The sequence below is a fragment of the Chrysochloris asiatica genome, unplaced genomic scaffold, assembly GCF_000296735.1.
Source record: "Chrysochloris asiatica unplaced genomic scaffold, ChrAsi1.0 scaffold00102, whole genome shotgun sequence".
Taxonomy (NCBI): domain Eukaryota; kingdom Metazoa; phylum Chordata; class Mammalia; order Afrosoricida; family Chrysochloridae; genus Chrysochloris; species Chrysochloris asiatica.
Genome location: NW_006408620.1, coordinates 1,422,163 through 1,441,030, shown reverse-complemented (window position 1 = coordinate 1,441,030; position 18,868 = coordinate 1,422,163). Strand labels below are relative to the sequence as shown.

General features: G+C 41.3%; 1 protein-coding gene across 2 annotated transcripts in view; it reads left to right on the top strand.

Moving 5' to 3' along the window:
- The window catches only part of PRKCB (protein kinase C, beta), a 448,755-nt gene that overhangs the window by 173,646 nt on the left and 256,241 nt on the right, over positions 1–18,868 (top strand). For both annotated transcript variants that reach the window (XM_006867193.1, XM_006867194.1), the window contains exon 3: positions 18,292–18,374. In XM_006867193.1, coding sequence (XP_006867255.1) covers positions 18,292–18,374 — 83 coding nt within the window. The remainder of the gene's footprint in view (positions 1–18,291; positions 18,375–18,868) is intronic.

Sequence of the window (18,868 nt, the reverse complement as noted above, 5' to 3'; positions counted from 1 at the left end):
AGTAATTACCAACACATCTTCATTGCATGTTTAATCAACTTCACATTGAAGAAGTTGGTATAATTCTTCAATTTCATCCTCACTGACTTTAGACATTGGTGCATAAATTCGAATAATAGTGGTATTAACTGGTGTGCTTTGTAGGGGCATGGATATTATCCTATCACAGACAGCGTTATACTTCAAGACACATCTTGGAGTGTTCTTTTTGATAATGAATGTGATACCTTCCCTCTTCATTTTTTTATTCCTGATGTAGTAAACCATGTAATTGTCAGATTCAAAATGGCCAATACCAGTCCATTTCAGATCACTAATGCTTAAGCCAAGCTGTGGTATTTTCAGTCACCTCATATGCATGCAAAAGTTGGACGGTGACTAAGGAAGACCATAGAAGAATTAATACACTTGAGATCGGGGGTTGGAGGAACATAGTGAAAGCATCACGAACTGGCAAAAGAACAAACCAATCTGTGTTGGAAGAAGTGCAGCCAGAGTGCTCCCTGTGGACTGGCACAGTGGCAGCAGCAATGGGCTCAAATGTAGCAACGGCTGAGGTTGGCGCAGGATCGGGCATTGTTTTGTTTTGTTGTACATAGGGTCGCTGTGAGTTGGTATCAGTTTGATGGCACCGAACAACAATAACAAGGAGCTCTGGTAGTGTAGTGGTTATGAATCGGCCTGCGAACTTTAAGGTCAGCAGTTTAAAACTACTATCTATTCTGCGGGAGAAAGATGAGGCTTTCTGCTCCCATAAAGATTTACAGCCTCGGAAACCCTGTACGGAACTACTATCTATTCTGCAGGAGAAAGATGAGGCTTTCTGCTCCCATAAAGATTTACAGCCTCGGAAACCCTGTACGGGGTCGCTAAGGGTTGGAATTGACTCGACAGCACTTAACAACAACAACAACAACCACAGTAACAATGCTTAGGCTATCAGTGTTTGTGTGTTTCATTTCATATTTGACAACTTCCCATTTTCCTAGATCCCTATTTCATACAATTCATGTTCTGATTATTAATGGATGTTTTCAACTGTTTCTCCTCATTTTGAGTCGTGTCCCATCAGCAAATGAAGGTCCTGAAAGCTTTACTCCATTCATGTCGTCAGGATTGACGCAGTTGTATTATGAGTACCTTCCAACCTGAGGGGCTCACCTGTGGGCAATCTTCCAGGGGTGTTATAGCTGTGGGGTAAGGGGACTCTTCCTTCTTGTGGGGTTTTCACTTCTGAATCCCCTTCTTTACATCTTAGTGGCTGAACTGCTTTGTCAAGTTTAAAGAAACTTGGTAACATTAATTAACTCCTAAAGCAATCATTTGCTGCTGTTGCTGACCATTGCAATATTATCGTGTTAGATTTTTTCTCTTCATAGCGCTTGGCTGTTCATAAATAGGGAAGTATGATTTGTTTCCCTCCTTTCTAACATGAGGGAATAATCACCATCTTTAAGGATTCCCTGTAGGGGTGGGCTAATAGACCATAGCCCACCCATATAATGCATTGAGATGTAGTTGTGGAAAACAGAATGGGGTCACTTTCTTCCTGTTGCTATGGAACAGGGTCCCATGTGTGCTCTCTGGGGGAGAAGTATGTGGCAGGAAGTGTGCCAAGCAATGATGCACAACACTTGTAGCCCATTAGAATCACCTGGGGAGCTTTTGAAACTTTCAGATACCTGGGCCCTGCCCTCAACCAATGAAATCAGAGTCTCTGGGGTGGGGCCTCAGCACTGATTTGCTTTAAAAGCTCCTTGGGTGATTCAGATGTGCTGCTGAGAACCTTGGTGTAGAATAGGTGTCATTTATGCAAAAGCAAACGGGACACAGGCATAAACTAAAGAGGCAGAGAAAACTTCCATCCATGTACTTTTATGTGCAGAGAATTTCTCTCGAAGGAGACAGGAAATTGGAAAGAGTTGTTCCCTTTGGCAATTGAGAATGTGGTTGTGTTGCTTGTAATGTTTGATTTTTTTTTTTTTAATCCATAATCATGGTATACTCTTCTTCTTTTTCTTTTTTTTAATGGTTTTTACTGTGGATTGCATGAAAGTTTACAGGGCAGACCATCCGTTTTACATTCAACAAATCATACACCTTGTTTCATTACAATGATTGTAATCCCCTCCATGTACCGTCATCAACAGTATTTCTTTCTATTCAATTCAGCTATTTTTTTTTTAAAACACTCAGGTATAATTTACACCACCAAAGGGCACATTCTGCAAGTCTGCCTCCTGGCTGCCATCTCTTAGTCCCTCTCTTCCCATGAATCTAGAGTCCTCAGCTGCTCCCTCTCTCCATGTCCCCATCTCTGGTGTCGCCGCTTCTATGGATAAGGTCTGGCATTCTGCTTTGCTCTATGGTATACTCTTTTGAAAAGAAATTTTCACAGTATAGTCAGAGTCACATAAGCGGGGCTGTGAAATACCTCTTTGGGTTCAGGCAGCATGTGTATCTTGGGACCAGTTGCTCACACAAACCATTTCACTACCTCTGTTTGCATTTGCTTTCCTCTTGACTTAGCCATGGTGAGCAACTTCTCAATGCAGACATGATCAAAAGTACCCATTCACTGGTCATTTATTCATTTAAACATTTTATTAAGAATTAGATCTGAGTCAGTTCTGTGCCAGACATGTGAATCTGATTTCATCCTCACACCACATCTCAGGGAGCACAGTGGCTACATACGATGAGCACTGTACTGCAAACCACAAGGTCTGCGGTTCGAGCCCACCAGCAGCTCCATGGGAGAAAGATGAGGCTTTCTGCTCCCATGAAGATTCAAAGCCTTTGAGACCCTACACAGGGTCACTATGAGTTGGAACCATCTCAACAGCACTTAACAATGGTAACCACATGTGAAGTAAAAGGTCTTAACTCTGTTCTGTGATAGTTATTTTAACTCAGAAATATATGTAACCAAAGTGGAAACATTTGAAGCAGGATGGCCAGCTATGTCTGAGCATATGAACTGGTGGTACACATTCATCCAAGAGGGTCCTTCAGCAAGAGTGTGGAGCAGCAGAGTGGGAGGAAAAGAGAGAAATTTGAGACTGTGGTTACAGTGAGGATGGCTACCATTGCTGTCCAGGAGAACTTTCTACACTAATTTGTTGTTCTTGTTATGTGCCGTCAAGTCAGGTCCGACCCATAGCGGCCCTGTATAGGGTTTCTGAGGAACAGCTGGTGAGCTTGAACCACCAACCTTGCAGTTCAAATGGCTTTGCAGTCCGGCGCATTAACCCACAGCGCCACACCAGGACTCCTACAGTGATGGAGATATAGCTGCACTGTCCCGATATGCATGCGACTGTCCAGCACTTGAAATGTGGCTAGTGTGAATGAAGAACTCACTTTTAAACTTATTTAATTAATTTAAATATAAATAGCCACATGTGGTGGTTGTTGTTGTTAGGTGTACTTGAGTTGGTACCGACTCATAGCGACCCACCCTATACACAACAGATTGAAACACTGCCCAATCCTGGGCCAACCTCACAATCATTGCTACATTTGAGCCCAATGTTGCTGCCACTGTGCCCAATCCATCTCACTGGGGGTCTTCTTTCTTTCCACCTCTTCACTTTACCAAACATGATATCCTTTTCCAGTGACTGGTCCCTCCTAACAATATGTCCAAAGTATGAAAGACGAACTCTAGCCATCCTGGCTTCCAAGAAGCACTCTGGCTGCACTTCTTCCAAAACAGATTGGTTTGTTCTTTTGGCAGTCCATGGTACTTCTAATATTTTCCTCCAACACCATAACTCAAACGCATCAATTCTTCTATGGTCTTCCTTATTCAATGTCTAGCTTTCGCATGCACATGAGGTTATTGAAAATACCTTGGGTCAGGCGCACCTTAAAAAGCTGACATATTTGCTCTTCAACATTTTAAAGATGTGTTGTGCAGCAGATTTGTCTAATGCAATACTATGTTTGATTTCTTGACTGCTGCTTCCAAGAATGTTGATGGTGGATCCAAGCAAAATGAAGTCATGGATAACTTTAATCTTTTCTCCTTTTATCATATTATTTATTGGTCCAATGGTACGGTTTTTGTTTTCTTTACATTGAGGTGCAACCCATACCAAAGGCTGTGGTCTTGATCTTCATCCTAAGTATTTTAAGACTTCTTAGCTTTCATGTGGTTAGTGAGTATCATATTGGATAGGACAGAGTGAAAGACAGCCAGTGGGCTCCAGAGCAGTGGGATCTAAGCAAAACTGCATTTTCAGAGGGTGAATTTTCCTGGAATGTGTAGGTCACATAGAGATGTGGGTGGGGGAAGTTGATAGGAATAGTATTGACATAGCATGTATTAGGGGCTTACTGTGTGTGGACACTGTGCTAATTAATATTCATTCATTTAATCCTCCCTATAACAGTCCTGGTGTGGTGCTGTAGGATAAGCACTGGACCACAAAGTCGGTTTGAACTGCAAGGTTGACAGTTCAAATTCAACCACCACTCCTTGGTTGCTATGGGTCAGAACCAACTTGATGATGCTTAACAGCAACAGTAAAACGTAGGTTACTTAGAGATGCGAGTGGGAGAGTTGGTAGTGATAAAATTGACTTAGCATAGAATTGACTTAGTGTATGTGGACATTGTGCTAATTCATATTTATTCATTCATATTCATTCATAAATCATTCATATAATCCTTCTAAGAACTCTATGAGGACTGGTGCTGTACGATCAGCACTGGACCGTGAACTACAAAGTCAGCAGTTCAAACCTACCAGCTGCTCCTTGAAAACCCTATATAGGGTTGCTATGGGTCAGGACCGATTTGATGACACTTAACAGCAAGAATAACTCTATGAAGAGGACACTATTTTTATCCCGGTATGACAGACTGGGTAGCTTTGCCCAGGTGTACGATCCAGGCACCTTGACTGCTGACCTTATACCACAAACCCCTCCATCCTGAGGGAAGCCATGAACCTTCATTGAGAACTTCAGACAGGACATGGCTGCATGCATCCCCAGATGACATCAGTGAGAAAGCTCTCACTGAGTTTCCATGGCAGCCCTGTGACATTGTAGTCTTGGAGTCCTGGTGTGGTGCTGTGGGTTAATGCACTGGACTGCAAGATCTGTTTGAATCTCAAGATTGGCAGTTCAAGCTCACCAGCCGCTCCTCAGAAACCCCATACAGGTTTGCTATGGGTCGGAACCAACTTGACGACACTTAACAATAACAACACTAACCTCCTTTGTGATTATGGAAACTTTGGCTCAGAGAGGTAACATCATATCAAGGTGAACTGACTGGGAATGGGAAGACCAGCTAAGGTATTTTTACAAAATTTCCCGTCTGAGTTAGAGGGCAGTTAAGGTGGAGTCAGTGGGGAATGTACCGGAGGATATGGTATAAAAGGGAAGAATCAGTAGGATTTAGTAACTGCCTGGGTAGCGGGGGTGAGGAAAATGAAGGCGTTTTTCTTCTGGAACAATCAGATGAATGACAAACACAAATGGAACCGCACCATATGAGTTGAAAGTGTGGGCTTTAAAGGAAAGCAAATCTGCTTTCAAATACCGGCTTTGCCACTGACTAGCTGAGTGATGGTGGGCAACCTACTTCTCTCCCAGCATCAGTCTCCCTGGTGATGTAATGAGGACCCTAACAGCTTCCTCACAGGACCAGGATGAGGCTTGCTGAAATCCTGGATATGAAAGCTCTGGTCAGACTCAAGTAGCATGCAGCCAGGTGTCAGGTGGGAAATGCTTGTGAGATTTGTCTACCTTCAGTCATGGAGGTGGGTCACCGCATCTTGGGCACTGTTGTTATTAAGCATGGTCAAGCCACTTCCAACTCACAGCTACCTTGTATAGCATTTCCGAGGAGTGGCTGGTGCCTTTGAATTGCCAGCCTTGTGGTCAGCAGTCCAGGCATGTCCACACCTGGACTCTGCTGATGCTTTGTGTTGTTAAGTGCCATCTAGTTGGTTCTGACCAATAGCGACCCTGTATGGAGTTTCTGAGGAGCCGCTGGTGAGCCTGAACCTTTGGCCGCTAATATGGCAAACTCTGTGAGTCAGCTTTGACATAGAGGGAATGATACTCCTCTAAAGCTACTGTAAAACTGTGCTGTAAAATAACTATACACACGTTGTCTCATTTGAGCTCCTCAACAACCCTCTAAGAGGAAATACTATTATTAGCCTAATTTTGCAGAAGAAAATGGAGGCTCAGAAGTGTCAAAATTGGTTCTTCACCTTATAGGTGGTAGACTAAGAGTTGAAACGGAGGTCTGTGTGGTTCCAGAGACCGGACTGTCACCCTGCAGATGATGGCCTTCTCTCTTGAAGGCACCTGGCAAGAGGCGAGGGCAGAGAATAATACTGAGGGCCTTTCTCTTTCTTCTCCCAACACAGATCTCTGTAGCCCGTGCTGGAGTTTCTGTTTCAGATTGACGTGGATTTAGGCACAAAGACCTGTAGAGTCCTGTGAGCATTGGGTAGAAGAGGAAGATGAGAAAAAGAAAACTGGTGGTGACTTGATTTGGTCCCTTGGAGTGAATAAAGTTTAGTGGTTGGAGTTGAGATCCTAGATGGTCTTTCTAAAAGGCTAAATGTTTATTCGATTTCCGTTTACAAAGAGGACCGGTATTATCCAATATTCCAAGTTTTTAGGAAGTAATTCACATAGTTAAATACAGGCTTAGGTTTTCCCTTCCCCCTCCAAACATTGCATCCTGGTGTGGTGCTGCCGGTTATTGTGCTGGACTGCAAGGTCGGTCTGAGCCGTGAGGTTGGTGGTTCAAGCTCACCAGATGCTTCTTGAAAACCTTATACAGGGTCACAGTGGGTTGGAACTGACTTGACGACACTTAACAACAGCAACAAAGTAGGAACAAAACCTGACTACATGCTGGATTCAGAAGGCTGTACGGAGTTGTTCAATCAATCACATTAGTGTCTAGGGATTCCTGACTCTTACCAGGCATCTATTTGAAAGTAGGACCTGCTACAGTTTGCAGTGTGGCCCAGGAAACCTTACCTCTTCTTTAAGAAAAGCTGGTCTATCCTGAATTTGCTAAACAGAAATGAGGGGGTGTTTATTTGCATCACAAAAGGATTTCGTTTGTTTCTTTAAATAGCCAGCTCTAGCTTCACTACTTTCTTTAAAATGTTTTAGTTAACAGGAAATTTGATTTGCACAACTTCATGGAAACACTTGGTGTAAAACAAATACTTTCACCAGAAGCTCAGTAACTCTGCAAACTCTGTTCCCAACTTCTTTTCCCTGTAGCGTTGTGGTTAAGTGCTGTCGAGTTGGTTCTGACCTATAGTGACCCTGTATGGGGTTTCTGAGGAGGAGTTTATGAGGTTGAACCTGCCACCTTGCGGTTCAAACTGACTTTACGGTCCAGCGCCACACCAGGACTTCCTGAGGGTACACATAGACAGTTTCCTGTCACTTGGCATCTGTGCTCCTCCTTGATCAGAATGGATTGTTTATTTCTGGGGCTAATTGGAAAGATGCTTAGAGGGACTTTTTCAATGGCTGATGCATTCTTCCTCTTCTTATTATTGTGGTGAAACTATATACAACAAAACATGTCAGTTCAACAGTTTCTAGATGTATAAGTCAGTGACACTAGTTCCATTATTCATGTTGGACAGCCACTCACCCTATTCTTTTCCTAATGATCTCACCACCGTTAATAGAGAGAAAAGAGACCCTGTGTTCACATATATAAACATGTTTTTAAGTGCCATGGAGTTGGATCTGACTCTGTATAAGGTTTCTGAGATGTGGCTGGTGAACTTGAATCACTGACCTTGTGGTTCAAACAGCCCTTGCAGTCCAGCGCATTAACCCACAGCGTCACACCAGGACCCCTTAAATAGGAATAAAAACAGGACAAAGACAAACAGAGATCACCTGGGTGAGGGAAATACTAGATATGATGCCATGAGAAGTTTTCCAAAGTTCTGCCTTCACCTAAAAGGAGTTCTGGTAGTGTTGTGGTTACGAGTCAGGCTGCTAACCTCAAGGTCAGCGGTTGGAAACTATTCAGTGTTCTATGAGAGAAAGGAGGCGTTCTGCTCCTGTAAAGATTTACAGTCTCGGAAACCCTGTACAGGGTCGCTGTACAGTCAGAACCGACTCTACGGCACACCGCCATCAGCAACTTCATCTGATAGCAGAGTGGTTACGAGTCGGGCTGTTAAGCCTATGGTCAGCAGATCAAAACTACCAGTCATTCCACCATTCTCCGGGAAAAAGATGAGGCTTTCTGCTCCTACAACCTTGGAAAACCTATACAGGGTCGCTATGAGTTAGAATTGACGCCGTGGTCCACAACCACACCTCCATAAGGGTGTCAAACCCCTAATTTACAGTATTAGCAAGCTGTCTAGTTCCCTTGGTGAACCACAAACACCTTCCTGTTGTAAAGTGCCATCAAGTCGGTTCCAACTCTTCTCGGCCCTATTTAGGGTTTCTGAGGAGCCACTGACTGAGTGAACTGACCTCACTGGTGAGTTTGAACCACTGACCTTGTGAACTGACCTTGAAGCCTAGTGCTTATCCTACAGCACCAAATGAGGACTCCTAATTTGCCTATTGTTGTTGTTAAGTGCCAGCTAATTGGTTCTGACTCATAGGGACTGCATAGGGTTTCCAAGGAGCAGCTGGTGGGTTTGAACCACCAATCTTGTGGTTCGTAGTCTAGTGCTGATCTTCTTTGCCTGTTGTTGTTGTTAAGTGCTGCTTACTTACAGCTAAAGAAGTAATAGGTATAACGTGGCACCAGGACCAAACTCAGAAGTAATAGTAAAACTGGGATACAGTTCTTGATCAAGACAGCACCTTCTTGCCCTTGGCACCGGGTTCTGCTCTCAGCCTTCTTGGGCAAGTGTGACAGCTCTTAGCTCTGTGGGTTGGCCAGAGTCCATTCTGTCTCATAGCAACCCTGTACAAGGTTTCCAAGGAGCCACTGGGGAGTTGGAACCGCTGACCTTGTGGTCCGGTGCTTTATCCTACAGCACCACACCTAATCACTGGGAGGGAGTTAATCAGCAAACGTTTACTTACTGCATACAAATTATGTACCAGGAATTTTGGTAGCTACCTGGAAACCAGAAATGAACCCCCAAAGAAGGTAAGGAAGAATAGGATTATAACTGATGTTTTGGATGTTTTGAAGAAAAGTTCTAGACTAAAGCAACTGTTTGTAAATAAGGGATGGGGTGTCATCTTTTCTAAATAGTTCTGGGTCCATGAGGAAATTGAAATGATAATGATCAGTCCCTTGGAAACATAAACCAATGGCAGCAATAAATACAAGACGCAGGAGGCAGCCAAAACTGAACTGAAAGAATTTTATTTAATTTTTAATAAAAAATGGAAATTAACAAACTGAGCAGTTACTTCAAGCTTTATAAAACAAAAACCATGGCCACTGAGTTGGTTCTGACTCATGGTCACCTGTATTGAGTGTCAAATACTGTAAATCTTTATGGGACCAGAAAGCCTCATCTTTCTCCTGAGGAGTGACTGGTAGATTTGAACTGGTTAGCAGCCCAGTGTTTATCCTACACAGCCACCAGGGTTCCTTAAGCTTGTTGTTAAGTGCCATCAAGTAGGTTCTGCCCCATAACTACCCTGTATAGGGTTTCCGAGGAGCTGCTGGTGAGCTTGAACTGCTGACCTTGCAGTTCAAATGGCTTTGCAGTCTGGCGCGTTCACCCATAGCGCCACATCAGGACATTATATTTTTTGAATATGCACAATATGTTGTGCCTAGTTCTGAGTATGTTTTAATCCATTTCATTCCTACAGTTTCCATGAGATTGGTTGTTGTTGTTAAGTGCTGTTGAGTTGATTCTGACTCATAATGACCCTGTATAGGGTTTCCGAGGAGCAGGTGGTAAGCTTGAACCACTGACTACAGTAAAACCTGTGACAGCTGGAACCTGTTAAGGCAGAAACCTTTCAGAGAGGGACAACACAGATAATGTCCGCAAAGAGAAAGGGAGAGAAATGGGCTGAAACACTGTATCCTATCAAAGTGCAAACCTGAGAGACCCAGAAGAGCTAGGCCGCCCCATCGAGTTCTGAAAAACTGCTGCTTTTCAGAGAGGAGCTGAAGTACAGGAAGATAAGTAACCTGCCCAAGTCAGACAGTTTGTAGATGACCAATGCAGGATCCAAACTTGGACAATTTGACCTCGGAGTCCTGGTGTGGCTCTGTAGGATAAGCACTGGGCTACAAGGTCGATTTGAACCTCAAGGTCGTTGGTTCAAGTTCACCAGCGGCTCCTCGGAAACCCTATACAGGATCGCTGTGAGTCATAATCAACTAGACGGTACTTAACAACAACAACAACAACAACAACGCTCCTGTCCTGTAAATAAGGAGCTCTGGTAGCATACTGGTTATGAATCGAACTGTGAACCTCATGGTCAGCTTCGAAACTACCAGCTGTTCCCCAGGAGAAGATAAGGCTTTCTGCTCCCGTAAAGATTTACAGCCTTGGAAACCCTGCACAGGGTCACTATGAGTCGGAACCGATTCCACGACACATAACAACAACAACAATATCCTGTAAGTGGGATAAATAAAAATAAAAGAAGCGACTGATAAAGTAGAAAAAAGGAAAACAGTGGAATTTATAAATACGTTCAAGATCTGCTTCTTTCCAAGGATAGACTAATAAAATAGATAACAACAAAGACAAACCTCATGGGGGAGGGTGTAGAAACAACAATACCATATGAGGAAAGAACTAGAAATGTCCTAATAACACCCTAGATAAGAGAATACGCTGAGGAGAAATACTATGGACAATTCCCGAGGAAAATGACACATTAAAAAATTACTTCAAGTGGAAAACCTGGCAGCTGAAGCTGATGAAATCCTGGAAAGAGACAAGACTATTTGCTATTAGCATTTCTATGACCTAAAATTTCAAAATATTGAAATATGATCAGGAGAAAAGTAGGTGAAAAGAAAAATTTTATTTGAGATAATATGATTATTTTTTTCTAAAAAAAATCTCAAGAGAAGCAACTTAAAACCTGCCCAAACTATTATGAGTTCAATAAACTAATTACTTATAAAATCTGAGGGAGATGCAAAAAGTTTGTGGAAAATGAAATGAAAACCAAACGGAATTTTTCCATGGACTTTTTGAAGCCAACTCTTAAATGTAATGAAAATCTATTGCTTCTCTATTTGTAATCAATAATCAATTTAAAAAGAAAATGGATAAAAATGTTAACATCACAATAGCACAATAAAAGAACTCCTCAAATGCTGTTATTGTTAGGTACCATGGAATCGGTCCCACTCATACAGACCCTGTGCACAACGGAACAAAACAATGCTCAGTCCTGCACCATGCTTACAACTATTGTTACAATTGAGTTCATTGCTGACGTCACTCAATCTCGCTGGGTATCTTCCTCTTTTTCCCTGACCTTCCAAGCACATTGTCCTTCTTCCAGGAACTGGTCCCTCCTGATGATAACGTGTCCAAGGAATGAGAGATGGAAGTCTGCCATCCTGACTTCTAAGGAGCAGTCTGGCTGTACTTCTTTCAACACAGATTTGTTTGTTTTTCTGACAGTGCATGGTGTTTTCAATATTCTTCTCTAACATCTTAACGCAAATACAGCAATTCTTCTACGGTCTTCCTTATTCACTGTCTAACTTTCACATGTGTATGAGGCTATTGAAAATTCCATGGCTTGGGTCAGGCACACCTTAGTCCTCAAACTGACATTCCTGAATACTTTAAAGAGGTCTTGTGCAGCCAATTTGTGTAAAGCAATATGTTCTTTGATTTCTTGACTGTTGATGGTAGATCAAGCAAAATGACATCTTTGACAACTTGGATCTTTCCTCCATTTATCATGATGCTATTTATTGGTCCAGTTATGAGGATTTTCATTTTCTTTACCCTGAAGTGCAATCCCCACTAAAAGGCTGTAGTCTTTGGTCTTCATCAGTAAATATTTCAGATCCAGTTCACTTTCAGCAAGCTAGATTGCAGGATGTTCATCGGTATGAACGTTCATCGATATGATCCTGATGTCATATCTTCTTCTTGTAATCCAGATTTTCAGATTATTTGCTTAGCATGCAGATTGAATGCAATTATACTAAATGAGAAGTGTGCAGGACCTATGTGGAGAAAATAAAAGGCTTTGGGGAGGGCATGAAATACTGTTTTAGCAAGGAGACCCTCATTTTTTAATGAAAAGACCAATTGCTATAAAGGTGCCAATTATCTTGAACTTAATTTATATATTTTATACAATTTCAAAGTCCCATAATTTTGGTGGTTTTTTTTGGCGGGGGGTTGACAATTCCGATAAAATTCCAAACATACTTTCAGTACAAATTTCATTGGTATTTAAAAAATCTTGATAAACTGAAATCTAAGTTCATTTGGAAGAACAAACATCCAGTGATAGCCAAGAAAATGTTGAAAAGAAGGATAATGAGGGGGGATTTGCCCTGCCAAGATATAACATAAAACTACTATAATTAAATCCCATATTGCCGTACTACAAGAATAGACAGACAGATCAGTGGAACAGAACAGAAACTCCAAAGATAGACTCCAGTGTATATAATTATTTAGCATATAATAAAGTTGGCATTTGAAATCTGTGAGGAAGGGATGAATTATTCAATAAAGGATGCTGGGACAATTGGGTTACCTATTTAAGGGAAAAGATGGCAAGTTACATTCTTGTTTCACATCCTATACTAACAAGGAGGAACAAACAAATTTGTCCTGGAGGAGTACAGCCAGAATGCTTGTTAGGAGTGAAATTGGTAAGACTTCATCTCTTGTGCTCTGGACATGTTTTCAGGAGGAACTGGGGTCTCTGAAGAAGCACATCATGGTTGGTAAAGTAGTGAGTGAAAAAGAGGAAGACCCTCAAAAGAATGGATTGATACCGTGACTACAACAATGAACACAAACATAGTTACAATTGTAAAGTTGCCACAGGACTGGCCACTGTTTCATTCTGTTATTTGTAGGGTTGTATGAGTCAAAGAAATTACAAAAGGACTAACTAGTTTCAAGTGCCAATAATGCCGTATAAAATGAACAGCAACAAAAACATAGAATAATATTTATATGTCTTGAGGCATGAGGAAGATCTTTTGAAGCATAGTTGAATTATGTTTTTTGTTTGTCCAGTTTTCCCTTATAGGAGGTTGATGGATACATAGTATTTTTTTTTCTTTTTATTCTTAATTGTTAGCACACATATTTAGGCTTATAATATCTTATAATTATATGCAGTTTTTCAACACATATGATCTTTTGAAGAAGACAAGACTCTTAGCACATTAAAATTTCCTAGCCATCCTCCCACATCTACTTCTTAAGGCTTAGATCATTTTCTCTCTGCCTTCACCTCTCCTTCCGTTTTTTCTTCTTTCTAGTTTCACTATTTTTTTTTTTTTTATTCTTTCTTCTTCCCTCCCTCCCTCTCTTCCTAATGAGGGGGTATATGCTCTAGTACTTCTTTTGTGGGAGGTAGATTTTTTAAGTCCTTGCATTCTGGAGAGAGGAGCCCTGGTTGTGCAGCATTTAAGTACTCGGCTGCTAACTAATAAGATGATGGTTCAAACCATCAGCTGCTCCTTGGGGGAAAGATGTGGAGGTCTGTTTCTGTAAAGATTTACAGCTTTGGAAACCCTGGGGGGATGTTCTACCCTGTCTTGCAGGGTCTCCGAGTCAGAATCACATCGACAGCAGTGGGTTTGGGTTTTGGCTTGTATTTTCTAGAAATGTATTTATTTTGTCCTTTCACTTGAATGCTAATCCAATGGGATTAGAGATGTTAGGATTTTAGATTTTAAAAAATTCTTTTTCTTAAGACTCTGAAGTTACTGCTTTACTGTATTCAAAAATTCAGAATTACTGATGAGAAATTTCATGTTGAAATCATTTTTGGTACTTTGTCAATAAATGTCGCCCTTCCCACTCTCTGTGCCCCCAGGACAGAATGATCTCAGAACCTTGAACTCCCCATCATGGATCTCTTTTTTGCTCATAATTATTGACACTGATAGTTTCTTTTCAGTTTAATGATTCATAGCTTCCCTGTATAGGATTTCTGAGAGAGATAAGTGAGTTTACGCTGCTGACCCTGAAGTTACCAGGGGGGGTTTCTTTGATTACATGTCCTCATCATTCTTTCTGTTCTTCCCTGAACATCATTTCAGATGGATGTAAGAATGTTTGGATCTTCTTTATATGTCTTACAGCAGTGCTTTCATTCCCTTTTGTTCTTTTTGCGGAATTCTGGGGAAATTCCTCAGTTTATGCTAAAATCCTCTATTGTTGTTACCTCTATAGGGTTTCTGAGGAGTGACCAGTGAGCTTCAATAGCTCACAGTCCAGTGCATTAACCTGCAGCACCACACCAGGACTCCAATGACCTCTATGGTGGTGGTGGTTATGTACTGTGGAGTCGGTTCTGACTCATAGGGACCCTGTATAAGATTTCCAAGGCTGTAAATCTTTACAAAGGAGCTCTGGTAGCATAGTGGTTATGAATTGGGCTGCTAACCTCAAGGTTGGCAGTTCGAAACTACCAGGTGTTCCATGGGAGAAAGATGAGGCTTTCTGCTCCCGTAAAGATTTACAGCCTCGGAAACCCTGTGCAGGGTCTCTGTGAGTCGGAACTGACTCCACGGTACTTAACAACAACAATAACAAATCTTTACAGGAGCAAAAATGTTTATGAATCGGGCTGCTAATCTCATAGGCAGCAGTTCAAAACTACCAGTGGTTCCAGGGGAGAAAGATAAGGGCCCTCTCTAGCTGGTTTTATTTTGTTAATTAGCCCAGCTAGTGAATTTTCAACTTTGGCAATCATTTTTTCCCCTCCAAGAACTTTTCTTTTCATTTGGTAGATTTTCCTCCCCCCAAAGTAGAAGTAGTTTTACTTTTTCTTGATCTACGTGTATATGTTGTTGATGTTAAGTACCGTGGAGTCGGTTCCGACTCATAGCGATCCTGCACAGCATTTCCGAGGCTGTAAATCTTTTCGGGAGCAGAATGCCTCATCTTTCTCCTGTGGAACTGCTGGTAGTTTTGAACTGCTGACCTTGAGGTTAGCATCCCTATTCATAACCACTACGCTACCAGTGCTCCTTATACATGTATATATTCACTGTAAAAAATTTCAAGCAATCTATGAAAATGTAAGATTTTAAGTAAAATAATCTGCAATCCTACTGCCCACCAAGGACAATTTTTGACCCTTGCTCATATTTTTGTCTCTGCATTCATAGGCATATACACACAGAGGGACACATACACGGACAATTTGACACAAACAGCTTTAAACAAAGTTGTTATTGTGTGCCCTCGAGTTGGTTAAGACTCATTGTTTCCCTGCATAGGGTTTCTGAGAGTGACTGGTGAGTTTGAACTGCTGACCTTCAAGTTACCAGTCCAGTCCTTATCTCTACAGTGCCACTCTAGGGCTTTACATGTTATTTATAAATATGTATTATATTTAAGATGCACAGTATCTATTAAAACAGAAAAAAGAGAAAGCAAAGAAGAAATTTCTTCTTGATTCCCTGCCATGAAAAAAATTTTTTTTTCTTTCTCCTTCTTTATATTATAGGAAATTTCTCCTGGTTATAAAGTTGACAGCTTAGTATTATGGGCTGTCACGTGTTTATCATCCAGATTGAATAATGATCAATTCAGGGCCAGTATTTTGCTTCTTTCTGACAAACTGAATTATTTTAAATGAAATCAATTGATATTTAAAGAGTTTAAGTTTCATTTTCAAAAGATAAGCAATCTTTAAAAAAACAAATATAGCAAAAAAATCACCATACCATGATCATACCAAAAATTTGAATTCTGTAGTATCAACTACAATAACTTCCTAATGTCACTGAAAAGCCAAAAAGTGTATCCACTTCCCTGATCATCTCATAACGCTAAAGACATCTTGGTGTATTCAAATTAGGATCCAAATAAGGGCCACATATATTTTACATTTACTTGCTGTGTTTCTTAAATCTCTTAATATTTCAGTTTCTACTGTTCCTTCTTGCAGTTTTTTGATGTTGTTGTTGAAGAAGCGATATTGGCAGCCTTACAGTTTTTCACATTCTGTAATTTATGCTGATTGCCTTTCTCTGGTGCATGTTTATTTGTTAACTTTTTATTCTGCATTAAGTGAAGGTTAACAGCAGATCATCAGTTTTACTTTGAACAGATTATGCATTTTGCCTCATTACAATGATTGCAATCCCCTCCATGTACCTACAGTTAACAGTACTTACCTCTGTTAGCGTTAACATGACATTCCTCCCTGTCTCCTGCTACCTTCATCTTTCCTCTGCTTATCTCCCTCTTGTTGTATATTGCCTGCCTTGTCACCCATGTTAACATGTGTCTGTCTTCTAGTCTGTGAATCATTTTCCTTCCCCACTAGCCCCTATAACCATGCTAGGTTTTTATCAAGAACATCTTTTCTTAACCTTTTACAACGTTCTTCTCATACAATATTTGCCCTTTTGTGAGTCACTGATTTCACTCAGCAAAATGTCCTTCAGATCCATCTGAGAAACACCTCACTACACAGATGAACCTGAAGGACATTGTGCTGAGTGAAATTAAGGTGTTTCGCAGATTCATCATTCTTCACTGTTGCATAGTATTCCAGAGTTATGATAAACTATTACAAAAACTTTGCCATTGTAACTGTTTTTAAGTGTATAATTTTCACAATGTCGGGAAACTATTTCTACTGTTTGTTTCCATTTCTGGTGTCATTTTGATATGTTCACCTGCATCTTCTATGAATTTGTGATTGGAGTAAGAAGCTTGAACCTAGTTAGATTTAGTTATTTTGGGGCAAAATACTTCATAGTGGAGTCTGGGCATGAACTGTAGGATATGCATTCAACCACACGGTTGGTTTGAATCGCAAGGTTAACAATCGCAAAGGTCAAACTCACCAGCCATCCCTCAGAAACCCTATACAGGGTCGTTGTGAGTTGGGACCAATTCGATGACACTTAGCAACAACTTCATAGGTGGTGGTGTGAGCTCTCATCAGTAAGCAAATAGTTTCTGGTTATTTACCTTTTTGTGATATTAGCTGTCATTGGGAGTGTGCCTGGGTACTGCAAACAGTTATGCATTTGCCCGATCCGAGTCATGGTATTTTTAAGTCACCTCGGATGCATGTAAAAGTTGGACAATGAATAAGAAAGACTGTAGAATAATCAATGTATTTAAATCATGGTTTCGGGAAAGAATACTGAAAGTACCACAGTCTCCCAGAAGGACAGACAAATCTGTGTTGGAAGCAGTACAGGCAGAATGCTCCTTAGAAGCTGGCATGGTGAGACTTCGTCTCTTGTTCTTTGGGCATGTTGCAGGAGGGATCATTCCCCAGAGAAAAATATCATGCTTGGTAAAGTGGAGGATTAGAAAAAAAGAGGAAGACCTCCCAAAGAGATGGATGGACACAATAACAGATACAATGGGCTGAAATGTATCAACAATTGTGAGGATGGCTCAGGACTGAGTATCTTTTTTGTTCTGTTGTGCACAGGATTGCTGTGCATCAGAACTAGCCTGACAGCACCTAACAACAACAACTTCTTCCACTTTTCTAGTCAGTTAATGACATCATTGCACATGGGAGAGATGCGAGACACAGGTCTGCCTCTCCTGCTTGCTCTCCTAGGTTCGATAAGTTCCTTATACTTTGAACATTTCTTCTCTCTCAGTGTGGTTCTAATGTTTAAAAAGATGTATTTTGTATACATTATGGAGTCCTGGTGTGGTGATGTAGGATAAGCACCAGACTGCTGACTGCAAGGTTGATGGTTCAAACCCACCAGCCACTTACCAGACGCCCTCTACAGAGTTGCTATACATTGGAACCCACGTGACAGCTATTAACAACAACAATGGGCCTAAATGCAAGCCAGCTACTTCATCTAGTGCCTGACCTAAGAAACACTGTTCTGGCCCCAAATCAGCAGAGGATCAGCATCTTCAAAGGCTTCCATGTTGAGCATGCGTGATCTTGTGAACCCTAGTTAATTTCCAAACTTAACTCCTCTGCAAGATGCAGCATTAGTGTATTCAAGAGTTTGACTTCAGTCAAGAAGAAGCTACTGTCATTGACTTTGGTTTAAAATCTTTGCTTGCCCTGAAATCCAAGTCTAATGATCTCTCCTTTCTTTTTTCTCCCTTCCTCCTCTTCCCTTGTCCCCTTCCCCTCTCTCTTATTTTCTCTTTTGCAGTTTGCTGCTTTGTCGTGCATAAGCGGTGCCATGAATTTGTCACCTTCTCCTGCCCAGGAGCTGACAAGGGTCCAGCCTCTGATGTAAGTAACAGACATTGCTCACTTTCCTCTGCAGCAAATGCATCCTTTTGTGTCGTGTGTGTGAATCCATTTAGACAAATACGTCAGGATGTTCTTATTCCAAGGCATGAACAGATGGTGGTTCCGACAGCCTCTGTGAGATGGTTTTCATTTTTATGAAAACAAAATATTTTGAGAGGGACTGCGGTTGGCTAGAAAGTCAGCTAGTGCACCCATAACTTTGGTAACTGTCTTCAGAAATATAGCTAGGTCATGGAGAATGGTGGAAGAGGAGAGATCTTTCAATGCTGGATGGTTCTTCATAACAGGGCCCAAGAATTAGAAGGGAATGAGTTTCTTCTTCTTCTTACCTCAGAGTCTGAGTACTACTGGTGGAATAAGAGATGCTTAAAAGTAAAACGTAGCGTAGTGGTTACGAATCGGGCTGTGAACCACAAGGTCAGCAGTTTGAAACTACCAGCTGTTCTGTGATAGAAAGATGAGGCTTTCTGCTC